This window comes from Coturnix japonica, chromosome 5, assembly GCF_054131305.1.
Source record: "Coturnix japonica strain WE chromosome 5, WE-NBRP24, whole genome shotgun sequence".
Lineage (NCBI taxonomy): Eukaryota > Metazoa > Chordata > Aves > Galliformes > Phasianidae > Coturnix > Coturnix japonica.
In genome coordinates this window covers 50,481,380-50,504,555 of record NC_140667.1, presented here as the reverse complement: position 1 = coordinate 50,504,555, position 23,176 = coordinate 50,481,380, and the positions used below count along the sequence as shown (strand labels likewise).

The window sequence follows — 23,176 nt, the reverse complement described above, 5'->3', positions numbered from 1 at the left end:
ATTGCAGCTCTGTTGTCTAAACAGCATCTTCTCCCAAACAAAGCTAGGCTAGGTCATATGTTCAGCAGCATCAAGTACAGTCCACAGAAGGGATGGAAATACAACCTGATTATTTTTTTATCCTAAATTTGGTGCCACTTATATCACAGCTATCCAAGCCATGACATGTAAAGAATCCAGCAGGTGTGGTGGAATCTGCCTGGGGAGATCCTGGCATGAGAGCTGTGCTTCTCTCTCTCTGTGCTTCAAGCAGAACTGGAGGAGGGTGGTTTGTCCTCAGCTATTCTGGGAAATTCACTGCATGAATTTAAATTCTGCTCACTTCTGCAGTCCAGTGAAAGAAAGGCTAACAACTGATTTAATCTTTGGAACTGGCTTTTTCATTGTATGCTTAAAACCACGTGCTGTCCTTAACCCGTGTGGACCCTGGACTTGTGTTTGCAGTGGGAGTTTGTTTGTGGAAGAGCCAGAAGTACAGGAGGTGTCTGAGGAGGGAAGGCTCTTGGAGAAGCAGCCATGTCCAATTGCCAACTAATGTTTGAAAACTTGAATAAATGTTGGTACTATTAATAAATTTGTCAATATGATTTTTTTTTCTTATCTCCGTGAAGATCTGAATTATTCTGTCATGTATCTGCAAAACTACAGAGACTGCTTTTAGTTGCTTTTCACTTAATTTTCTCTCTGAACTTTGCATCCATGGCTTTCGTGGTAGATAGCAAGCAGCAGTAATTAACGCTAGGTGGCTGTCTAGCAAGTAATTTCAAGGCTCCTAAGGCAATTCAGCACTGGCAGCACCGCTTGTGTGTTCGTGCATGTTACCTTTCTTGTATAGCTGAAGGGGAAATGAGCTAGTGCCTAATTGCAGAAAATGGCAGCAGTGTAAGGTGTGAGCAGTTGTGGCTGCTTGATGTAAAAGCATGCCGTAGCCCTGCTTTGCAAAGGATGGAGAGGAATAAATCCTCTGATGGGAGGGTGCAGCTGTAGTGGTGCTGCCTTCCCCAGGGGATGTACAGCAGAGCTGAGGATGCATTTTTGTTGCTTCAGCATGAAGAATTTCTAGGATGAGGCTGTGAGCTCAGAAAAGTATCAGAGCCAAGTCAGTGTCAAATGGAGACACTAGCTCAATCATGCCTAAAAAGCACTATTTCTGAGCTAAGATTGAAAGCAGCCTTTTACCGAAGCTTGTTGAGAGGCTTGGAACAGACTGGCCCTATGCAAAGGCTTATAAATACCTTGAACCTGCATCTTGGATACAGTAGAGTGTAGAGCTCTGGCCACATGGTTTGCAATGCGGTAGGAAAGAAGCTTGATTTAGGACATAGCAGGATGCTGTGTGATTCCCCTGAGATGGGGCTCAGAACAGCCCTGGAGCTGCTTCTGGCTGGGCCAGCTGCGGCCATCCCCTGGGAACAGTGCTGTTGAGCTGCATCTGCTTCCATTTCTCTTTCTTCTTGCCTCTGGCATTCCTGATCTGGAGCTTATATAGTTGCAAGATAGAGTTGGTTTCACATGCTATCAGTCATCCTGGAGTTTTGGGGCTATATGGCAGGAATTGCAGCCTTCTGGGTACTTAATCAATCCCAGTACTTTTGCTTTTTGCATTATTTAACAAACTGGCACCAACAGCTGCTCCTCCAGTTGAGAGATCTGGTTCCACTTAGGAAGGAGAAAACCTTTTGGGGCACTGATTTAAGGGTAGAGGTACCCAAGGTAGATTCTACTGTTCTGTTCCTGCTGAATCCAAGCTGCTTCCAGTGAGGAGACAGAGCCATGGCTGCAGTTAGGCCCTTTTTGACAGAATCTCAGATTCTGGAGAGTGCATTTGGATTAGCACCAGGACTTCTTCCCCACTACCATGCCTGCACTGCTGAAGGAGCACACACCTGGGACCCAGCATGTGAGGCAGTGACAGCAGCTTTTGAGCTGTTTGCAGCTCATTTATAGGTGATGAGTAACTGTTACCTCTAAACTAGGTATGAACTGACATTTAATCTAGATTGATGCAATCAGTGAAATCTTCTCATGTACTCGCCTTAAAGTTGTGTTTTAATAACTGTATCCTTGAGCTTGCCTTTTGCTGTGGAGTTAACCTGAGCTGCCTTCCAGGGTTTAGTTTTCTGTGCTGCTTCATTTCTCTCTCTGGTGTAATTACTGGAGTAATTTTCTGTATCCATTTGTTGGGAAGCAGGAAGGTGAGATTAGGATTGTGCCTTATCCAGCTCTGGGTCAAGCCAAGCAGACAGGAAGGAGAAACAAACAGTTCTGGCCGACTATAGCAGAGGTGTAAGTTTGGGGACAACCTACTCAGCTCTTATACAGAGTTTTACCATTGTAAACTTATCCTTTGCCAAGACATGCAACAGTGTTGACTGGTATTTGTGGAAGACTGGTAGACGTGGTGTAACATATGTGGAAAGGGGATTTGCAGTTTAACAGGGAGCTGGAAATCCCAGGAATTTCCATGTCTTATTGTGTGTTATCCCCATGTATAACTATAAGACTGCTGTGTGAAGAGGAGAATGAAGAAGTACACAGTGGACTTGAAAATTTGGGGGAGAAAAGAAAAAGCTTGAATGAAACTAATGAAGCATCTTAGTGATTTATGGGCATCAGTTTGATTTGGAGGTTGCTTGGACTCGTGTACTCAAGGTTTGAGTATGTGTTTGTTGGCCTACCTGTCTGTCAGCTTTTCAACCACTTGTCCTACCACTGTATGAGACTTCAAACCTGTGGCTAACTTCTACGGTTTTGTTTTGTTTTTGCACTCAGACAAGTGAGAGAGAGGTTAAAGCAGCAAGTTGCTGAGATGAAGGAGAAGTTCCCAGGTTTCACACCAGGACTCGCGATTTTGCAGGTATTGTTTTCTTTAATGGCAACTACAGAAAATCCTTGTTGCTTGTTGTGGATGGAACTGCGTGGCTGCAAGGAGACTGAAAATGGCTGTCCAGAGAAGGGGCTTCCGTCTTTATTTACTATTTAGGGCTCCTGAAGAGCAATCTCTGGTTTCAATCACTGAGACTGCTTTAGTACATGAAGAACATGCTTCTCTTCAATGCCAGGAACAAACCTGTGTTTTTTATGTTGTTGTTATTTTTCCTTAGCTTTAAGTTTCTACAGAAGACTTGTCTTCAGGTGTTTAGTGGGAAAGGGGGAAGTTCCTTGATTTAAACTTCATTGAGGGACAGTAGTGTTACTGCAGTCTTTTCTTGGTTGATCTGTTTTCTCTTTAAACCAGGATTGTCTCTGTCATAAATCCTTTACAAGCTGTTTGCTCTCCAGCACTTTGTAAGCTGTCAAACCTCCTCAGGCTGGAGAAGTTCAAATACAGATAATATCAACTGTATGTTTTTCAGTTATGTTGGGACAATCAGAGGTTTCTGATATACAGCACCTCACCAGCTCCATTCTTGGGAGGTATCTGGTGTCTTCTGAGCTGGAAGAATGAGTCAGTTATCTTTTACTTTTGTTCTATAGTCAAGTATATCTTCTTTTACACACTGTATGTTGTCTTTTTGCTGACATGTCTCTTCTGCCTATATGATCCTAAACTCAGTAGACTCTACAAGGGAGGCAGTCTCTTTGTATAAGCCCACAGAATAAGTGTGTGCTGGTTGACTGGCTAATACAGTCATCTTCGCAGCTTGTGATCCATGTGAGAAACAGAGATATCTCCCTAGTGTCAGAGAGCTGAGTTTTGGGAGTTTTCTTAATATTTCTTTCCTGTTTACCCTTTGTTTTCTAACATTTACCAGGAGAATTACCTTTAGCCAAACATAATGGATAATGCACATAATTGCACTGTAATCACCCAATTCTGCCAAAACTACAGACATTTGTTCTACTTGCTGCTTTGTGCATTGTGCTGTTTTTACTTTGTTGATTTTCCTTGTTTGATGAGAAAATTCTCAAGCTATGAAACAGCAGTGGAAGAATCCTCTGCACAAAGGCAAATGTGTATAAAATTAAGGCTCCTGAGCACCAAAGGGGACCAACTTTTGAAAAGCCTCAGATAATTGGATGCTCTCAGCACCTACCGATCCTGTTAATTAACTTTCTCAGATGAGATGGCAAGCAATATTTTCTGCTTTTCTGCTTCACTGTGTTTTTGAGGGTTTTCTAACAGATGTTAATGGTATTTATGCAGGAGATCAGACAGCCTCCCTTTAGCTGCCTCTTACTTAAAAGAGCGCTTTCCTGTTAGCTCCAGATGCCTTTAGTCTGTATCAGTGTGGTATGGTTATTCAAGAACACCTTTTTCTCCTTGATGTAGCTTTGAGGAAGCTGGGTGTTAAGCCGTTCTCAGCCTGTGGCTGGGTCTCTGCTCTGCAGGGTGTCTCAACTGTCTTTTCAACTTTAGGTTGGAAATCGGGATGACTCGAACCTCTACATTAACATGAAGCTGAAGGCTGCTGCTGAGGTAATGCCCAAACTGGTAATTTTGGGTTTTTTTTTACCTCCCTAAAATAGGTCTAATCAGAACATGAAATTACAGATGTGAATCAAATAGCTTTGTTTAAGCTTTGTGTGTATTGGAGAAACCAATGGTAACCTGAATTCCTTGTTATAAAGGAATAATACAGATGTGTAATCTGATGCAGAGTGGGGTACTCTGTTGTAATCCTGTGGGTTGGAGCTGATTACACAAAAGGTTGCCTAAATGACACGTGTCTGAAGTGCTGATGTTCTGTCTTCACTGACCTGTGGCCATGTGCTGACCTTCTCTGTTTCTTGTTGATGCATAGCTGCAGTTGCCTTACATCTGTCATCAAGAGGTCCATTGCATGCTACATCAGGGCTGGGAATTTAATGAGTCCCTGTTTTCCTAGGTGACAGCTGGCATCTATGCTGGCATCTTAGAGCAATATGCTGTCAAGCCAAGATGCAGTTGTTCATGCCAAAAGGTGAATGGAACAGTTGAAAGATGGGCCAATATAAGTAGGCAAAGCACTAATCTTTCATCTTCTGCACTAATGGCATTTCCAAATACGAGGACTGTAGCAACAGAAATAGGAGATAGACCTGGGAAGTGTGACAAAATGGAGATGAGGGTGAGCTTGACTGAAAGAACAGCCAGATCAATCTCTGATGTCATTTTGGAAATTGGATAATTGCTGGGTGTTCTCATTTGCAGATTGGGATCAGTGCCAACCACATAAAACTACCAAACACAGCAACAGAAGCTGAGGTAAGTAGTGTAGTTGAAAAAGAAAAATCACATAATTTCGATTTCAAGCTAAAGGGGTAAAGTTACCTTTTTTAGTAAAATAGGAGGGAAAGGCTGCTTGTCTGCAGATGCGACTCATGAAAGAGGAACAGGAACCCGATGAGTTATTTGGGTTTTTTGTTTGCTTTTTTTTTATCTTATTTTTTTTTTCTTTTAAAGAAAGCTGAAGCACAGCTACATAAAATTTAGAAACTTTAGCAGATGTATTTCTCAGAATAAAAAATGTGGGTCATTCATACTTTTTGTGTGGAACAAACCAAAGTGTGCTCAGTTTCTTTTAATCCAGATAGGGTTGTGTTGTGTTGTTTTTACCTTCTATTAATCTTGCTTCGGTTTATCAGCCATTAGGTTTTTGGTCTTTCCTTGTAGGTCCTCAAGTGCATTGCTTCTTTGAATGGAGACCCTGCTGTTCATGGCTTCATAGTGCAGTTGCCCCTTGACTCTGATAAACCTATCAATACCGAAAAAATAACCAATGCTGTTGCACCTGAGAAGGATGTAGATGGGTAAGATGACATCACCCCTAGAGAACATCACAGCTACTCCTGAATTAGACTCTTTTTTCCCACCTTTTTTTTCCTCCCTCCCCTTCCCTTTTAACTGGTAATTATGAGACTGGGAATTTACTTGGCCTCTTTCTTCTTTCAAAATACAGCTTAAGTAGCATCAATGCTGGGAAACTGTCTAGAGGAGACCTTGGAGACTGCTTTATTCCATGTACTCCAAAAGGATGCATGGAACTTATCAGACAGACAGGTAAGGAGGTTTCCATTATTCATGAACGCAGTAATCTTCAGCGAGAGGAGCAATTATCCATGTTTCAAGTAATGCAAAACCCAAAAGAAATGTAGTATCCTGGAAAATATTATCAAGATACATATTGCCCAATATACTCCGGAGCTATTTGAGATTGGGATGCAGAATGACATTTTATCTTCTCCTACCTTCCTGTGGTACAGGCATTCAGGTTACGGGGAAAAGAGCTGTAGTGGTTGGTCGCAGTAAGATCGTTGGTGCTCCTATGCATGACCTGCTGCTCTGGAATCATGCAACAGTAACCACTTGCCATTCAAAGACCTCAACACTGGCTGAGGAGGTAAGAGAAGGATGGACTCGTGAGGCTGTACTTATGTGTTGCAAGCCAGTGCTACCAGCTGTATGTTTTTTGCTTGATGTTGTCTAAGTCATTGGGTCTGGGTTATTTTTAATCTGAAATAGTTTTCTGGTATTGTTCTCCAAATGTTTGCCTGAATCTACTGCTGTTGAAGGCCCTTACTTAGAGGGCTGCAATTATAACAATAAAATTAATATTTTTATTCAGGTTAGTACTGGGAATTTAATCATTCTTTCCTAACCTCCAGGTAGTGGCCTGCAAGACAGAGTGTATGTTTTTATTTGTTTTTTCCCTAAAAATGCCAAGTGATCTTCTACTTTCATGTCTAGGAAATGATAGACCAAATTCCTTCTCCGTGTTTTTGTTCTAGTCTAATTTCTGTTGCTGGGAGTTTGTACCATTTTCTTCTTTAGCAGTAAGAATGACAGAAATAGTGTGTTGCTGTGCTGCCACCTACTTGAATTTTGTTGAGCAATCAACACTGCCAGGCTTTATAGGCAAGTACCAAAGCTGGAATGGAGGTAGGTGTACTTGAATATAACTCAAGTGCAAGATCAGAAACGCTACAATTCTTCATTCCATTAAGTTGCTGTTCAAGAAGACTGTCGTTAGGCTGATTAACAACAGAAGTGCTAATTTGTAATGAAATCTTAAAAAATAGCTCTTCAAAGAAAAAATTCCAGAGGACAGCAGCTTCCTAAGGATACAAATGAAGCAGCAGGTGAAGTAGAAGGGAGTTTTTGTCCAAGGTTCTAGTAGGAACTTTGTGACCATATCTGTCATTCTTGCTGATTACTGTCTGAACAAATACTGCTGCTGAATTACAATCAGCTTCCCCATGTCTTGCATGTTACATGGACCTGGACATAAAAATCACAACACTGCTGCCACAAATGAAGTGCTGCTTTCTGTTCTGTGTAGGGGTTGCTCTCAGCAGCTGTCTGATGAGTTCTGGGTGTATTTCTAGTAGTGAGAAGCAGATAATATGCAGCTTAATATGCAGGGATATTTGAAGGAAGGAAGATCAGGGTATGCAGAAGGCTTTCATCTATAAGTACTGTGTATCATCCATTTGGGAATCATGGAAGAGTTCAAAGGAGGTTGTGAAGTGTTGACTAGCAACGGTTCAGGGTAGGAGCATGAAAATAGGCTGCAGTTTCTGGCTGTGGGAATTTGTCCTTGCCAAGGAACTGTTAGCTGCCTTTCATTGCTGATAATGCCCTTCCATTCGCAATGGGTGAGCACACAATTTCACTACAACTGAAACTGATTTTAAGTTGCGGTTGGAGCAGCTCTGCCTTTTTCTACTGTTGGTGTGGTACCGAGTTGTTCGTATGGATTTGTGTTTCTTTTTTTAATAGGTTGCTAAAGCTGATATCCTGGTGGTTGCAGCTGGCAAAGCTGAAATGGTGAAAGGTGAATGGATCAAACCTGGTGCAATTGTAATAGACTGTGGAATTAACCATGTGCCAGGTGCGTGGGTAATGTATAAAGAGTGGGAATTTATTTGTATATAAATGCAGTTGCTATGTAAGTACATGGATACAGTTTCCTTGGTGTTTCTAGTCCATATGGATTTATTTCTCCTTTAAGTCTGCCTTAGGTAATGATAGCAACCCCTGTGAAGATTCAAGAATAATACAAAGATGGTCTTAAAGTACTGTTGTGAAGCAGATCAGTGATAGTTTTGCCATCCGTGAGACTTGATTATCCATAAAGAAAAGAGGAGGCCTATGTATTATTACAACATAGTATCTATGTAATTTGCCACATCTATATAGCTAAATCCTGCTGCTGTTGTCACTTGTGAGCGTGCAGCTTTGCTGTCATTAATTTGCACAGTTAGATCTCATTAAGCTGTTCTGTTTGAAACACATAAATGGCAAGCAGTCTCTTAAAGTAGCTGTGGATCTGTTGAATCATAACATTAACATCTTAGGCTTGAATGACTGTTGTCTTGAAACAAAGCGGGTGCTGCAAGAAAATTGGTGACAGTGGCTCTGGCATAGAACAAAGTGCTTGAACATAATGGATTTGGGGGTAGGGTTTCATTTAGCTGAGGCACAGGCAGTCTGGCAATTTCTGTTTTCACCTCATTTTAAATCCAAATTGCAGATATTCAATGATATGGAAAATTAGTCACCATCCAACTATCTCTCTGCTACACCCACAGGGTTTTTAGAAGGTAGTTTTCATAATTAATCAGTCATCTTGTTGCCATTTAATGGAATGTAAAGAAATTTCTACTTAACAGTCTTATTCCTCAAAGATGACGTTGATTTGCATTAAAAGCCATTAATCCTCTGTCTAATTAAAGCTTAAAAAAAAACCCTATGTGCTGTTGCTATTTGTTGAAATATTTGTGCCAAGCTTCCCAGAGTTGGGCATTGTGCTAAAAAACAGAGTCACTATTGAGATTGGTGAAGCAGAGAAGTCTGGACACTACTCCAGCCATGTGTACCATCGCATTTCTGACCTGATGACTTTTTTGGGGGGGCTTGATGTGAATTGCATCTCTGTGGTCACATCCCTGTTTCTCTGTGAGGAAAAAGATTTCAGATGAATCTTCTGGAAAGCCAGTGCCAGAATTGGGAGAACTGATGCTTTGAACAATGGGGAGATAAATAGCACAGTTGACATATGTTTTACCATAGCTTTAAACGCACCCAGCTATGTGCCTCCTAGGCATATATGTGAATGCAGCTGAAGAAAAGAGAGATCTCTGCATGTGCAGCTGCAGGATGCATCAGGTCTTGCATTTATGTGTTACAATTGAACAGAATTTCTTCCAGGTCTCTCAGTAGAGGGAGAGGGAGGGAGGACCTCCTGAAATCCTTGCAGAAAAGGGTATCTTTATCTAAACATCATCATATTTGTGTTTCTCACTGCTGCAGGTGGGTGTTAGTTCAGCAGGTGTTCTGAATGCCTTATTCCAGGCCTGTAGGATTTGCTTTGCTACAGGAATGAAGAGCGGTGCAGGCAGAGAAGTTTCCCAGAGATGGCACAGTGTCCTTCTGTGACTCTTGGTAGAGGAATTGTTCGTGTTCAGAGGATCCCTCTGATATGAGCTTTTGCAGCCCTAGCCATGTCCTTCTTCTCTTAGATCTCAAAGTCCTTGGATGCTGTCCATCATAAGTTCTAGCTAGCTGGATAACATATTCTACCAAAGAAACACAGGCATAGGGAATGCTTATTGATGTCACTGATGCTGTCTATGACTCTGTAGTTTAAGGGCAGAATGATGAATATTCAAGAAGGTAAATTAACAGGAAGAAGCTTTAGGTATGAGTTCTCCAAAATAATTTCTTAAAGGTCACTGGATAACCTCAAAGTTGTTCTCAGCAGCACTTGGCATAAGGTGTGAATGCAGGGGCAAGGACTTAGGGTTTGTTTGGCTTATGCTCATCACAGCGTCTGTCTTGTGTAGCAGATCAGGCTGTTTGTGTTTGAAGTCATGTGTTTCATATCTTGATTTCTTCATTTTGAGGTCTGGAGCCTTCCTGACTGGGGTGGTTGGTAAGCCTGCTTGGAATCCAAGGGAGAAAATATAATCATACTATTTGCCTTTTACAAACTTAATTAATCTTGCTGTCTGGGCCGGAAGGCCGGGCTGGTCTGCAGTTTGGGAAGTAAAACTTGTCAGTTGCTGTAGAAACCATGTTAACAGCTGTGCCTTAGTTCAAAGCTTGAACTTTAGGGAAAGTAAGTGTTGCTTAAAACACACATTCAGCAGAACATCCAAACAGCTGATTGTCAGTAACTGTGCGGCTAAACCTCAGTGTTGACAGGAGCTTTTGTTCCCTCTTGCATTTTACCACAGTAAGCTGTTAACGAGTTTGCTTTCTCTTACATTCTCCCTCCTCATCAAATGTATGCATGAATAGAACATAATCAATAACTTTAGCATACATTTATGGTATGCAAGATAACGTTTCAGTTTAACAGCATTAAAATCTGCCATACATTGTTTTCACACTACTTAATGTTTTCTCAAGTCCTGATACCTGAAATAAGGATCTGCCACTCCAGAAGAAACTTATTTGCTTTCTTTTTGTCATACTGTGTCCATAACTGGTGAGTTCCTGAGATGATTCTCGTAGTTTACTAATGCATTTTGTCTTCTTGTCTCATACGGGTGACCTTCAATTTCATGTGGTACAGCAGGTGGTAGAATTTGTTTCTGCCAGGAAGGAGATTGTTCTGCTGGAGCTCTCTTAAGCCACCTGTGAGGTTGGTTTTGATGAGACTGTGCTCTGTGACTGTAGTATTTACCAGTCCATCATTTAGGTGGCAATATGTAATAGAAAAGCTCAGTGCTTTCTATCTCCCATTTCTGTAAAGGAAGATCATTTTATTCAGTAGTAAGGTCTAGATTTCCTTCAAAGTGGAACAGAGCAACTGTCAATCTTGGTTTTTGGAATAACAATCTCCCTTTAGTGTCTACTAGATCACTGATTCATATTTCCTTAATACTGAAAATTTGCTATGTCTTCAGAGTAGTACAGCACTACATGCTCTACACGCACAGATGTAAGATTTGGTGTAAGCTTTGCTTCCCCCAGCTGCTGGAAGCAGCATTTGTTTTGGAGTCTTCAGACTGTGACAGTCTCAGTTCCATTGAGAAAATATTTGATGCTGAAGAAAAGGGAGGCTCTCTGATCTGTCTGGTACTGATGACACATAATGGGAAGATGTAGTCTGTGAGCCCTGATGTTCTGGGTGAAGTATGGTGGTAACAGCTTCTTCTAAGGGTGTTGTTTTAACTTTGTTTTGCTGCTTCCTGTGTACTTAGCTTCTGGTTTGATTACTCCAACAGAGGAAAGGACTTCAGTCACTGCTGCTCTTTCTGGGTAATTTAATCTTTCCTTAAATCCCCAGATAGCACAAAGGCCAGTGGAAAAAGAGTTGTAGGAGATGTGGCATACGCAACAGCAAAAGAGAAAGCTTCTTACATTACCCCAGTTCCTGGTGGTGTTGGACCAATGACTGTGGCCATGTTAATGCAGGTATGTGAACAGAGTGTGAAACATCACAAGTCATCTCCTCTATGTTTGCCTTCAGGGTATATTGCTGTTGACCATCAGCACACTACGAAGAGAAGTTGTTGCTTCTTCCTTGTTCTTACACAAGTCTAGTTAGTATTTGCAGACCAATGAAGGTGAATATGAAGAAAATGTTAGGAAGAACAACAGTATTTTAGATTTTTGTGTGTGCATGTGTTTTGTTTTTAAACTGTAAGAGAAAGAAGAGAAGCACAGTAAAAGATGCTATATATTCTAATATTTATGTATGAATTGTATATTTCATTGGACTGGATTTTTATCAATCAGTATCTCTACAGATCTAGACAAATCTGTCTGCATTCCTCTCAAGAAAATTCAGAGCAAAACCTCATTCTGCACTGTTAGAAACAGTTGTAAATTAAAGCACTTTGTATTAGTTCAAACTGAGATAAAGAGGAGGGGAGAACCCATAGAAGGCTCTGTTAAACCAACAAGGTTCCTACAGTAGTTGTTGCTGTAATGCCTTTTCATGTTTGATTTAGAGTACAGTGGAGAGTGCACAGCGTTTTCTGGAGAAATTCCAGCCTGGAAAATGGAACATCCAATACAACCAACTTACCCTGAAGATGCCTGTTCCAAGGTAATGCTTTCAGAGAAATTGCTGATGATGTTCATGCGTTGTACTGACTTCTGTTGGCAATATTTGTATAATATAGAGCATACAAGTATGTAGATTGTAACTGGGGTTGAAGCAGGACATCTGTGAGAGGTCAGTAATATTTACTGATTGCCCTTGCTCTCTGTCTTTCAGTGACATTGAAATATCACGGTCTTGCATACCCAAGCCCATTGATCAAGTTGCAAGAGAAATTGGCCTCCTCCCTGATGAGTTAGAACTGTATGGCCAAACTAAAGCCAAGGTTCATCTGTCGGCTCTGAAACGTCTGAAGAACCAGCCTGATGGCAAATACGTTGTTGTTACTGGGTAGGTACTACAGTAACTAAGGAGACATCGCTTACATAGTGTCAGGATGAAAAGAAACTTTGATAGTGTTGCTTGTCACTGTGCTGTCTTTTGGCAAGCTGACTGTGTGGAGTATTGGCATTAACTGCAGTCACTGGGTGCCTGTGTTCTGCCTGTGTTTTGGGGTTCATCTACTATAGGATTTTCATTGTATCTGTTATACTTTCTCACTGCAGGATTACTCCCACACCTCTGGGTGAGGGGAAAAGCACCACCACCATAGGTCTTGTTCAAGCCTTAGGAGCACACCTTCACCAGAACGTCTTTGCTTGTGTTCGGCAGCCTTCTCAGGGGCCAACCTTTGGGATAAAAGGTATGAGCTGACTGAATGGGAGGAGACAGCAGAATGAAAATCTTTGAATGCTGCATTGTGGTTTTATGTAATTCCCAGTAAGGATGACATTTCTTTAAGAAAGAAAAAACCTTGGTAAGTCCTTCAGTGTTTCCTCAAGTGCCATGCTGGGATATTAACTAAGCTGCCTTCTTAAAGTCATTAATAAAAGTACGTACGTTACCACCCTGAGCTAGGGAGACCTTTATTTGTGTGATTTGACTGTTGTCTTTCCATAGGAGGAGCTGCTGGTGGTGGCTATTCTCAAGTTGTTCCCATGGAAGAGGTAATTGTTTACACAAAGCCTCATTGCACAGTTAGCTTGCAGACCTTGAAGAAACATTGCAGTCAGATAACTCAATTTCTGTGAGTAGCACTGCAAGAATGATTGCTTGATTTCAGCAAAGCTTCTTTAGAAAATGGACTTCTTTGTTTCAGAAGAATGTGTGCATGGTCAGGGAATTTCACGGAACTCAGAATTCCCAATCCCTCTATTCCCTCCCCTCTTCTGCCCCAAATTACTGCATACCCTTGAGCAAAGTACATCCTGTACCTCTTTTTCCCAGCATTGAAATTAAGATTATAATGACATAATATGTTTTGGAAGCTTATTAAATAGTTCTGTCAGCAAGAGTGGTCGTTGACTCCTCCTGTGAGCTATTTTGGTGTGCTTGTGTTTTAGATTACTGACATGGAATAGGAAAAGGGAAAATGCAAATCAATAATGCCAAGACCTCAGCATGTGGGTGACTGGCACTGCAGTGCTTTTTTGGTGTGACTTGGCAACAAGTAAAATCCTCTGTTTGGGAGCAGGGAGCTGACAGGCACATGTAGCTCCTGTTCTTTTGCCTCCCCCAACTCTCTTTTAATTGCTTATAGAATCTTATCCTTGTCTTGCGTACCATTGGTTGATGCAGGACAGTTTTCAGAGGCTTACCAAACCATGACAGTGATCAAAGGGGCTGTTTGTTCCTATTAGTGCAGCAAGTCCAGAGAAGATTTGGAAAAAAAAAAAAATAATTAAAAAATAAAATGTTGAGGAGGCAGATGATTGATTTAGTCATGTGCCAAAAACACGTGTGAATGATAGATGTGACAGGAACAATAATCTCCTCCTGCTTGAGAGTGTTAGCAAGACAAGGTAAAAGACTGGGGCAGCAGCAGTGGGAAACAGACTCACACTTGAAATAAAGTGGCTGAAAGTTGCCAAGGAGGCTGTGGATATCCCATCCCTGCAGGCATTCAAGGCCAGGCTGGATGTGGCTCTGGGCAGCCTGGTCTGGTGGTTGGCGACCCTGCACATAGCAGGGGGTTGGAACTGAATGAGCAGTGTGGTCCATTTCAACCTAGGCCATTCTATATTATATGAAAGGACTTCATGTATGACCCACGTGGTAGAAAAATACGTTGTGATTTCATGGGAGTATTTTAATCAATGCATGACTCCAAACACTAACGTTTCATGGTACAGTAAATGCAATAATGGCCTTGATACGCCATCAGATGTTTCTGCATGCAGCTTTCATCCCAGAAAATTATTAGCAAGTGAGACATTTTTCAATGATGTCTGTAGAATTAAGGTGGTAATAACTGCTTCTTATTGCATATCAGTAGAATAAGAAAATTGGCATTTCTTAATTAGGATTTATAACTACCATGTGACTAGTTCCACTCTGGTTTCTTTATTTGCTGTTTGGTTTATAAGACCACAGTACCAGGGCTCTGACACAGTGGTATCATAGTCTTCTATCATAGCACTTTTTTATTGTCAGTTTTTCATTTTCCTCCTGTGCTGCACTGCTACAGAGGAAAAGAATAGTCTTAACAGCCTTCCTTCTCTGCCTTAATGCAGGTTTGTCAAGTAAACTCTATATCCAGAATCTTTTGTCTGTATAGCTACAGTGCAGGAAGAAAACTCACGTAGACAAACCCACTCAAACCATCTTTTAACGAGATAGAACCTAGAAAATTACTAGCATTGTCACTGTGTAGTATGTGGTCTGCAAGGCCTGCCTACGATACTGTGTGTGAGCTTATGCAGAGCTCTTTGCAACCACAGCTCTATTGCTAGCACCACCCAAGGCTGCTGGCTTGAATTTAGCACAGATATATTTGTGGGAGCAGCAGGAGCTTTAGCTAAGGTTCGTGTGAAGCCTGTTGTGCAAATGATGTGAGTGGGTCAGAAGGAAGGTGAAGGAGGAGCAATGCAGATATGCCATACCATGTTGTTCTCAGATATTAAGGAATGGTTCTCGTGTAAAAATCTTATTTGGAAGCTTTGTTCTGGAAGTTTGTAAAATGACATAAATGTGGGGGAGGCATTTTTCTGTTTTAGAGAAATTCTTTCCTCTCTTCTACATACCGCACTGAGCAATCTCTTCCCCCTCCACCCTCACTCGCTTTAGTGTTGCTATTAATATGTCTCTCTCCACCTGTCTACGATGTATTGAAATATATGAAAATTGCAGCAAGATGAGATAAGTGATATGTTCTATGTCCTTCAGTTTAACCTTCACCTCACCGGTGACATCCACGCTATCACTGCAGCGAACAACTTGGTTGCTGCTGCTTTGGACACACGTATATTCCATGAACAAACTCAGAACGACCAGGTAGGATCCTTTCTTCTTGTGTATTTCAATCCATCTCATTTCTGGTCATGATGTTTGGGGTGTGCCAGCAGTACTGACTGTATGTTTTGTTCTGCTAGGCTCTCTATAACCGTTTGGTGCCTTCTGTCAATGGAGTCAGGAAGTTCTCAGAGATTCAAATCCGAAGACTACAAGTAAGTTCACTAGTTTCACACTTGTTTATGATTCAGTTCTAATTACTCCACCTTTATGTATTCGGAGTTTGGTTACAAAAACACTTGTGTTATCCTGTAGATCACAGAATCACATAGGCTGTGATCTTGAAGGTCTTTTTCAGCCTGACTCATGGAGATGACCTGTCAGTAAACTATGTTCCTTAGTGCCTTGTCTGCATATGTCTTAAATACCTCTAGGGATGCAGACTCCACCACTTCCCTATAGGCAGCCTGTTCCAGTGCCTAACCACCCTTTCCACAAAGGAATTCTTCCTGACAGTCATTTTAAGCCTCCCCTGGCTCAGCTTGAGACCGTTTCCTTGTGCCTTGTCACTTATCATCTGACATAAGACTACAGCTGACTAGACCAACCAACAACTGGATTGTCATTCTGCTAGCATTTGTTCTCTGCATCAAGTGTGCAGAAGTCTGGCAGCCCATGTTACAGCACAGATAACAATGAGATGAGGCTCCAAGGAGAAGAATCATTTGATTTGACTTCATTGTGTGCTGTGTGAGTAACACAGTGGGAAGAAGCAGAGAGATTAGTGCCCTTTGTTAATAGTGACAGTTTAGTGTTCTTGATGTAGTTTTAGAAAAGACCAGCATTAGTCTTTGTCTGTTACGGTCAGCTACAGATAAAGATGAATAATTTCTGTTCGTGTGACAGCTGTATAGATAATGCAGCACAAAAAAAAAGACAGTGTACAAAATTCAGCAAGAAAGTAAAGATTTTCTTGTCTTATCCAGATTGAGCAAGCAGGAAAGAAAGCAAAAAACATGTCCCCTCCATCCCTTACTTCTTGGCTCAGGAAAAAGAATCTCAGTTAAATGAGTGCACCTAGCACTGAATGTTGGACCCTAAGCAGGTCACAGTTCCTCTGGTCCTCAGTAATGAATGTGAGCCTTTGTGTATCCCTGGCCTCTTCATAAATGGGGGACAAGAGTAGTTTTTGCATTGGGCTTGAACCTTCTGGCTAGAAGGATGAAGTGGGGCCTACTGAGCTTATTCCAAGAACAAACCTGTTTGAACAGTGTTCATGCTCTATCAGTTGCCCACTTGGAGGCCAGGACCAATAAAATACTTAGGAAGATGAAGCTCTGATTTATAATTAGCTATAATTTTTCAACCATTAGAAAATATGTGGCCTGCTTCCACTGCTGAGCAAAGTAGTTCTGCCATGTGGCTTGGTGGGCTGTAAGGATGCTAATACTCGAGAAAGATGATCTTTTTCATGGTATGGTGGGGATTTGTTTGTTTGTTTTTTAAGGCTGTACTTGAAGAGGAAGAGAACAGACCTCTTTCTTCCCTGCTGTTCTTCTGGAGAAAATAGGGCTTAGCTCCTTCATAAGGCTTGCTCCTTCATAAATCAGCTCAATCGTTTTCTTCATTTCTAAGCTCGCACTTGTATCAGTCTTGAGATAATTCTTCTCTCAATTAAACAACTTGGCAAACTGCCCATCCTCTCAGTATGTTCAGGATCAGCTTTCTGGGATGCTGGCAGCCTTGTGACCGAATTGTTTAATTCCTCCTTTGTGCTGCTTAACCAGCGTGCTGAAAGCTGTGTCTTCAAATATGTATGGCTGTGTGCAGTGACCCTAGGCAAACTAATGAGAAATGGATGTAAGCATGTGAAACTAATGATTAGAACAAGGCATGTAAGGAACTACAGAGCTTTCTTTCTTATGCTTTCTGTAGATGCCTTGCACAAAATTAGGTGACAGGCTGCCCTGACGAGCTCTATTATCTGCTTTGCCCTTTGCTAGTTGGTGAGCAGCAAGCTCTGCTTCCAGGTTAACGCTGATACAGATCAATTTATGTTGTTGTGGGGCTTGAAGGGACACCGGTAGGGCATTTCCTCCTTATTTCTGGATATTCAGGTGCTGCCGCCAAAGGCAAATGGTTGTAGTGAAAGGTTCATTTCTCTAAATCTTCTCATTATACTTTATTATTATTATTTCTTCTTTCCTCCATCAGAAATTGGGCATTAACAAAACTGATCCTGCAGCCTTGACGAAGGAGGAAGTAAACTTATTTGTGAGACTGGACATTGACCCAGCTACCATAACATGGCAAAGAGGTACAAAAACCATTACATTAAAATATTGCTAAAAAAATAACCCACCAAAACTTATCAAATGAAGCAGCACGTGTAGGAAGAACAAAGTTTTCTGAGATAAAGGAAAGCAAAGCAGTGCTGGTCTCTGTTTGGTGCAATGGGTGCCTGCAGATGGGATCTTGTTTCTAAAGGGTCTGACACCAGGGCTTGGATCTTAATCTTTGTGAATTCAGACTGTGCCTCACTAATTGGTGCAAGTTTCTGCTTGTTGTTTTGATGGCTACTGAGGGAGTTTTCAGTTTGGCAGCCATAGCAAACAGTCTTTCTGCCTGCACATTTGAGAAAGCACTCTGAGCAAGGAGAGGCTACTGCTCTGGAACTAAACTGAATTTTAGTCTGCCCACTTGCTCTCTTGGGGACTGACAGCAGAAAAAGGCTCAGTGTTTTGTTGTTTCTTTTTAAAAACATGTTTAAAGATAACTAAAGTAAGATCCATCTCTGGTCTTGCTGAATCAATATTTCACTAACAAAAGGAATTTCAGATAAGAGGGGGGCCAAATATAAGCCAGTATTTGATTGTTTGTGTTTCAAGGGCAATTTGAGCTAATGGGCTTGTAGGGAATGTCATTAAATAGTAGGATCTGACTATTTTACCCTTTCATTTACAAAGTGTTAATTTTATTTCTTTTTTTCCATAGTAATTTCCTGATCTCATTTTGACTAATAACAGTGAAAAAGAAATTGGAATAATACAGGCAGCTCCTTTTTTTTTTTCCAAAGAGGTTTTGGACTTGTGGTTATTGAGGGAGGTGGATTTCTGGTTGCAGTGCAGTCTGCATTGACTGTGAGCATCTAAACGTCGTTGCAGTTCAGTTGGAGAGGATGGTGTCCCAAGCTGCCATCTGCTACTCATGGCTTAGTTTATGGTGGTATAGAGATGTGATTTTGGTCACGCAGTGTGACTTCTTGCTTCTTTCTTTTTGCATCCTCACAGTACTGGATACAAATGACAGATTCCTTAGGAAAATCACTATCGGACAGTCTCCAACAGAAGGCGGCTTTTCACGAGTGGTAATTATTTTCTTTTCTTGCATTTTGTAAAAAAAAAACACTTAAAAAAACATGAATGTGAAGTAAACTTCTTCAGCTCCAGATGTTTGTATTGCTGGTACCTTGTTCTGGAGACAGCAGAAAGTCTCTTTGGCTAAGCAATTAAATTCGCTACCAATGCAGTGTGTAGTTTCTGTTCTTTTCATCCCTTTGATTGTTGGATTCCTGAATTGGGATGACTGTGGCATAGTAACGGTGACATATGAATGCTCTCTGCAAATACAGTGCCTGGCAATTGCTATCTAATCTTAGCCAGTGCATGTGCTTTGGGTGGGATGCATCTGGCTCTAATTCAATATCTGAGCTTGTTGTCTAGATTCATTGTATAATCAACATAGAAAAATAGGCAGTCAGGACCATGATATTTTTGTCCTTTAACTGTCAAATTAACAGTTCAAATGAGCTGTGGCCATAGAATCCTGCTTTTATTTACCAAAAAGGCCTCTAGGGTGCCTAGCTTCAATGGAGATATTGTGTTATGTCCGATGAATTCTACCCTTCCTTTGCTATAGAACCAATTCTGGTTGTCTTTGCTTTTTGTTTTTCCTTTCTCTTTTACTGCACCATTTAGTAATGGTTAGATGAGTTAGTAAGCTCAGTCTTCAAAAATGTATTGTTGGTGTTAAGATTCTTACATGAATCACCAGTTTTGTGTCAGGGGGGAGTCATGTAACAGCAATGGAATGAGTGTATCTTACTTTATTTTGCAGAAAATAATTATTTGAAATTGTGAATTTAAATTATGTATATTCTGAGAGTAGCACTTTAGATTTGTTCTTGTGGATGAATGTCTGTATTTACTTTTTATTACAATGGTGATAACTGACTTTTTTCCCCCAAGAATTTGAATGAAGTGAGGGTTTTTGCTGAGGAATTTTGATCAATTCACATTCTTTGTCTCTTGAAGGCTCAGTTTGACATCACAGTGAGCAGTGAAATCATGGCAGTTCTAGCACTCTCTGATGGCCTGGATGACATGAAAAAGCGACTGGGCAGAATGGTAGTAGCTTCCAACAAGAGAGGAGAACCAGTTACAACGGATGACCTTGTAAGAGAGTTATTCCATTCTTGAATGCTGACTTTCCCCTATTACTTCTGAAAGTCCTTGGATTGAAAAAACGTTGAGATGGTTCTGTATGGGATTGACTTCAGTATATAGAACATGAAAGATGAAATTTTAGTCTCTGGAGTTCATGAAGGATTTCTATGTTGGCATGGCTAGCACCTTATGCAGTGACTGTGTATACATGTGTTTTGGGCAGGGACAAAGGGTTCTGTGCAATGTACCATGTGTCAAATCAAAGTTAGCACGGTGATTGCAGAGACCAGACTGACACAATAAGATCCTTCTGCTGTAGTATAACCAGTATCACGAGTGCACTACCAGGAAACTCGAAGGAACTGGGGAGAAATGAGGAATCAAAAACTGACTGTGGGTTTTCAGAGATGGAGATGTACTGAAGTGTTATTGATTGACAGGCCTGAAATGTCATCATGGAAATCTTGCTCTGTATCTTTCATTATTCTAGAGATGACTGAAGTTTAAAGCTTATCCATTAATGTTAACTAAGCCTTCATGTTTCAAGACTTGAGACTAATGAAACATAGCAGTGAATGTCTTTGAAAAAAATATAGATGTATAATTGAGTGCTGCAATTCAACTGACATTAAAAGGGAAGAAGAAATTGTCTTGGCAAACTTTCCCTGCTTTCTGCCATTCAGTGGGACACAAGAAACCATGTGTACCTAAGGGTTACTCTCTCTCTGCTCTTCCTTTCTCACCTCATTATAGCATTAAAAGAGAACTTTGTCTTTACTCCTAAGTAACTTGGCCAAGCAAGGTCATAATGGAAGAGGCTGCATTCAGCAGAAATCACCAATTAGAAGGATGCAAAAGGTATTATTCTGCTCTGCTCAGACCAGCATATTCTGCAGCAATTGCTGCTTGCATTCCTGCAAGCTCACCAGAAGGTCTTGACACAGTATAGGAACTGTCTCAGTACATCTGGAAACTGATGGCTGTCTTTGTTTTTTTCTTTTAGGGAGTGACTGGTGCCATAGCTGTCTTGATGAAAGATGCTGTTAAGCCAAACCTGATGCAGACACTAGAGGTGAGCACAGATGATACACTCTGTTTTGAGAAGCAAGGAGTGTTACCTAACCCTAACCTCATTCATCTCAGTTGATATGGACTTACTCTGTTTAGACTTGGAAGCTTATTGTTGTTTCCTACCTAAGATTCAGGGCTAGGGGAAAAGAAAAAAGCTTCTTTATAGGCCTGACATCATCATGTGGGATGGCCCTGGGGAAATGCAGTACACCTTGCTGTGTCTGTTTTGTTGACTAACGTCAGGAAATGTTTTGACAATCTAGATGGTATGGGTGCAAGAGAATGGCAGAGTTGCTAAGATTTAGCCATCCGTTTTCAAAGTGGGTCAATATCTCCACTTCTACAGATCATAACAATCCAGTTGGCGATGAAGCCCTTAGTACTGATGACGAATATTTCTTCTAAGAACTTCTCTTTTTACCCTTCAGATACTGTACTACTCAGCACCTGAAATGATGCATGTATGCAAAACGTTACCCCCCTGATTTTCTTTATTTCTCTTTGCCTCCCTCACCCTTTCGTAGGGAACTCCTGTGTTTGTTCATGCGGGACCTTTTGCCAATATTGCACATGGGAATTCTTCAGTGTTGGCAGACAAAGTAGCGCTGAAGCTTGTGGGCAAAGAGGGTTTTGTTGGTAAGTGTGTGGTGTTTGTTTTTCAGGGAAAGATTTCCTATTTTATTATCATGAATGCTGTTTTTTGTTGGTTTTTTTTGCTGTCCCAGAAGCTTCTGATTTCTGCAATCAAAGCACTGATTTCTCTGCCCAGCAACCTCTCACAAACTTCGATGTTGTTTGTTATTTTTCCTCCTACTCCAGTTACAGAAGCAGGATTTGGCGCAGACATAGGCATGGAGAAGTTCTTTAACATTAAGTGTCGTTATTCTGATCTCCGGCCCAATGTGGTGGTGTTGGTTGCTACTGTCCGAGCTCTGAAAATGCACGGAGGAGGGCCTACAGTAAGTAGTAAAGGTTTTATTTAGGCCTGAGGGGCTTTTGTTCCAGTCCATCAACTTAAAGCTCTGTAGGGTTTGATTTGCTTATAATTGTCTTGAGATTTACAGTTATCCATATGTCCCTGCTGCTTGCAAGCTGCTTCGTTGTATTATGTTAAATATCCATACCTGCTCATTTCATTTTCACAAGGAAGTATGCTGGGGCACATTTGTTGTTATCATAATCCTTAGTTTGTTATTTTGTGAGAGCATCTTGGCGGCCTTTTTTCTTGTTTTCCCCCTTAAAAGAATAGGATCAGGCCGAAGTAGAATGGTGTGGCTTGGTGCAGTTTAATAAGAATCAATGCAAATAGTCAGAATACAAATCTTACGGGGTACAACCCCCCTTTTATGTTTTCTTTTAATTCACTCTCCAGGTCTCTGCTGGGGTACCTTTGCCAAAGGAGTACACGGAGGAGGTAATCTTAGCTTTCTTCAGCCATTGTGACAGTTAACCAATTAATTGTAGTCGTTACATGATATTATCATTCAGTGCACGCATGGACAGCTAGTGTGTGTCATTTCTATAGCTGGCAGGGAAATGCTTCCTCATACAAGCTTTAGTGTCCTTTTTTTATCTTCTAATGCTGTTACTTTGCCTCTGCTCTTTCAAGCATTTATTGCACTTGACCCAGCCGGCATTCAGAGCTTTCCTTTTCTCCTGAGCTTGCATAATTGTCTGTGAGCTCAATTTTTCATAGTAATGTCTGCTCAGTGTCCCTTGACCCTCTCAGTACAGAGTAATTGCTGAGCTGAAATATTGTCTCTGGAAATATTCGGAGTGCCTGTCTAATTGCTCCCTGCTTTGCAGCAGCAGTTTTGTTTTCCCCTTGCCCTTCTTTTGCAAGCAGGGAGGAAAGTGAACTAAATCTGTTTCTGCCCTTGTGCCTCAAATGATTACGTGCACTTGGGTAATTGATCTGGTTTAGCTTTTTCACTTCTAACGCTTCTCTGTGGATTTTTCTTTTGATAAGAAGGGATGAAATGTCTTCACTTCCATGAATAATCTCTGATGCTGTAAAATGTAAATATACGTGAAGTGAAAGCTGTTATCACAAACTTCAAACAAATGTCACGAAATTCACTGCTAATGATATTTAATACACGAAGACGGATGTGTCATAGAGGAAAATGAGGTTTTACTGTGAGGAGATAATGAGCACAGGTATTGACTTCAGAATAACAAAAAATGATATAGTGCTTTCTCCTCCCTTGATTTCCATCTTCAGCTACAAAGTTATTAGAAGCATTCATTCCTTTTCCTGTTTTCCATGCTAGACCATGCACTGATCCTAAGTGTTCAGAAAGCAGCTCTGAAATTCCGCCTCTGTGGTTTCCGTTCCTGCTTTGGCACTTAAATAATGAGCTATGGATGCGGTGGATTTGGAGTAAAGGT

The 23,176-nt window shown here is 41.1% G+C and overlaps 1 protein-coding gene across 1 annotated transcript in view; it reads left to right on the top strand.

The window, feature by feature from the left end:
- Window positions 1–23,176, top strand: part of MTHFD1 (methylenetetrahydrofolate dehydrogenase, cyclohydrolase and formyltetrahydrofolate synthetase 1) — a 33,196-nt gene that overhangs the window by 2,115 nt on the left and 7,905 nt on the right. The window contains exons 2-22 of the mRNA XM_015865471.3: window positions 2,773–2,857; window positions 4,361–4,420; window positions 5,135–5,188; window positions 5,597–5,733; window positions 5,883–5,983; window positions 6,187–6,323; window positions 7,703–7,814; window positions 11,220–11,347; window positions 11,887–11,984; window positions 12,156–12,329; window positions 12,545–12,681; window positions 12,939–12,985; window positions 15,204–15,311; window positions 15,410–15,484; window positions 17,484–17,586; window positions 18,560–18,636; window positions 19,583–19,723; window positions 20,718–20,786; window positions 21,310–21,421; window positions 21,605–21,744; window positions 22,158–22,199. Coding sequence (XP_015720957.2) covers window positions 2,773–2,857; window positions 4,361–4,420; window positions 5,135–5,188; window positions 5,597–5,733; window positions 5,883–5,983; window positions 6,187–6,323; window positions 7,703–7,814; window positions 11,220–11,347; window positions 11,887–11,984; window positions 12,156–12,329; window positions 12,545–12,681; window positions 12,939–12,985; window positions 15,204–15,311; window positions 15,410–15,484; window positions 17,484–17,586; window positions 18,560–18,636; window positions 19,583–19,723; window positions 20,718–20,786; window positions 21,310–21,421; window positions 21,605–21,744; window positions 22,158–22,199 — 2,137 coding nt within the window. The remainder of the gene's footprint in view (window positions 1–2,772; window positions 2,858–4,360; window positions 4,421–5,134; window positions 5,189–5,596; window positions 5,734–5,882; window positions 5,984–6,186; window positions 6,324–7,702; window positions 7,815–11,219; window positions 11,348–11,886; window positions 11,985–12,155; window positions 12,330–12,544; window positions 12,682–12,938; window positions 12,986–15,203; window positions 15,312–15,409; window positions 15,485–17,483; window positions 17,587–18,559; window positions 18,637–19,582; window positions 19,724–20,717; window positions 20,787–21,309; window positions 21,422–21,604; window positions 21,745–22,157; window positions 22,200–23,176) is intronic.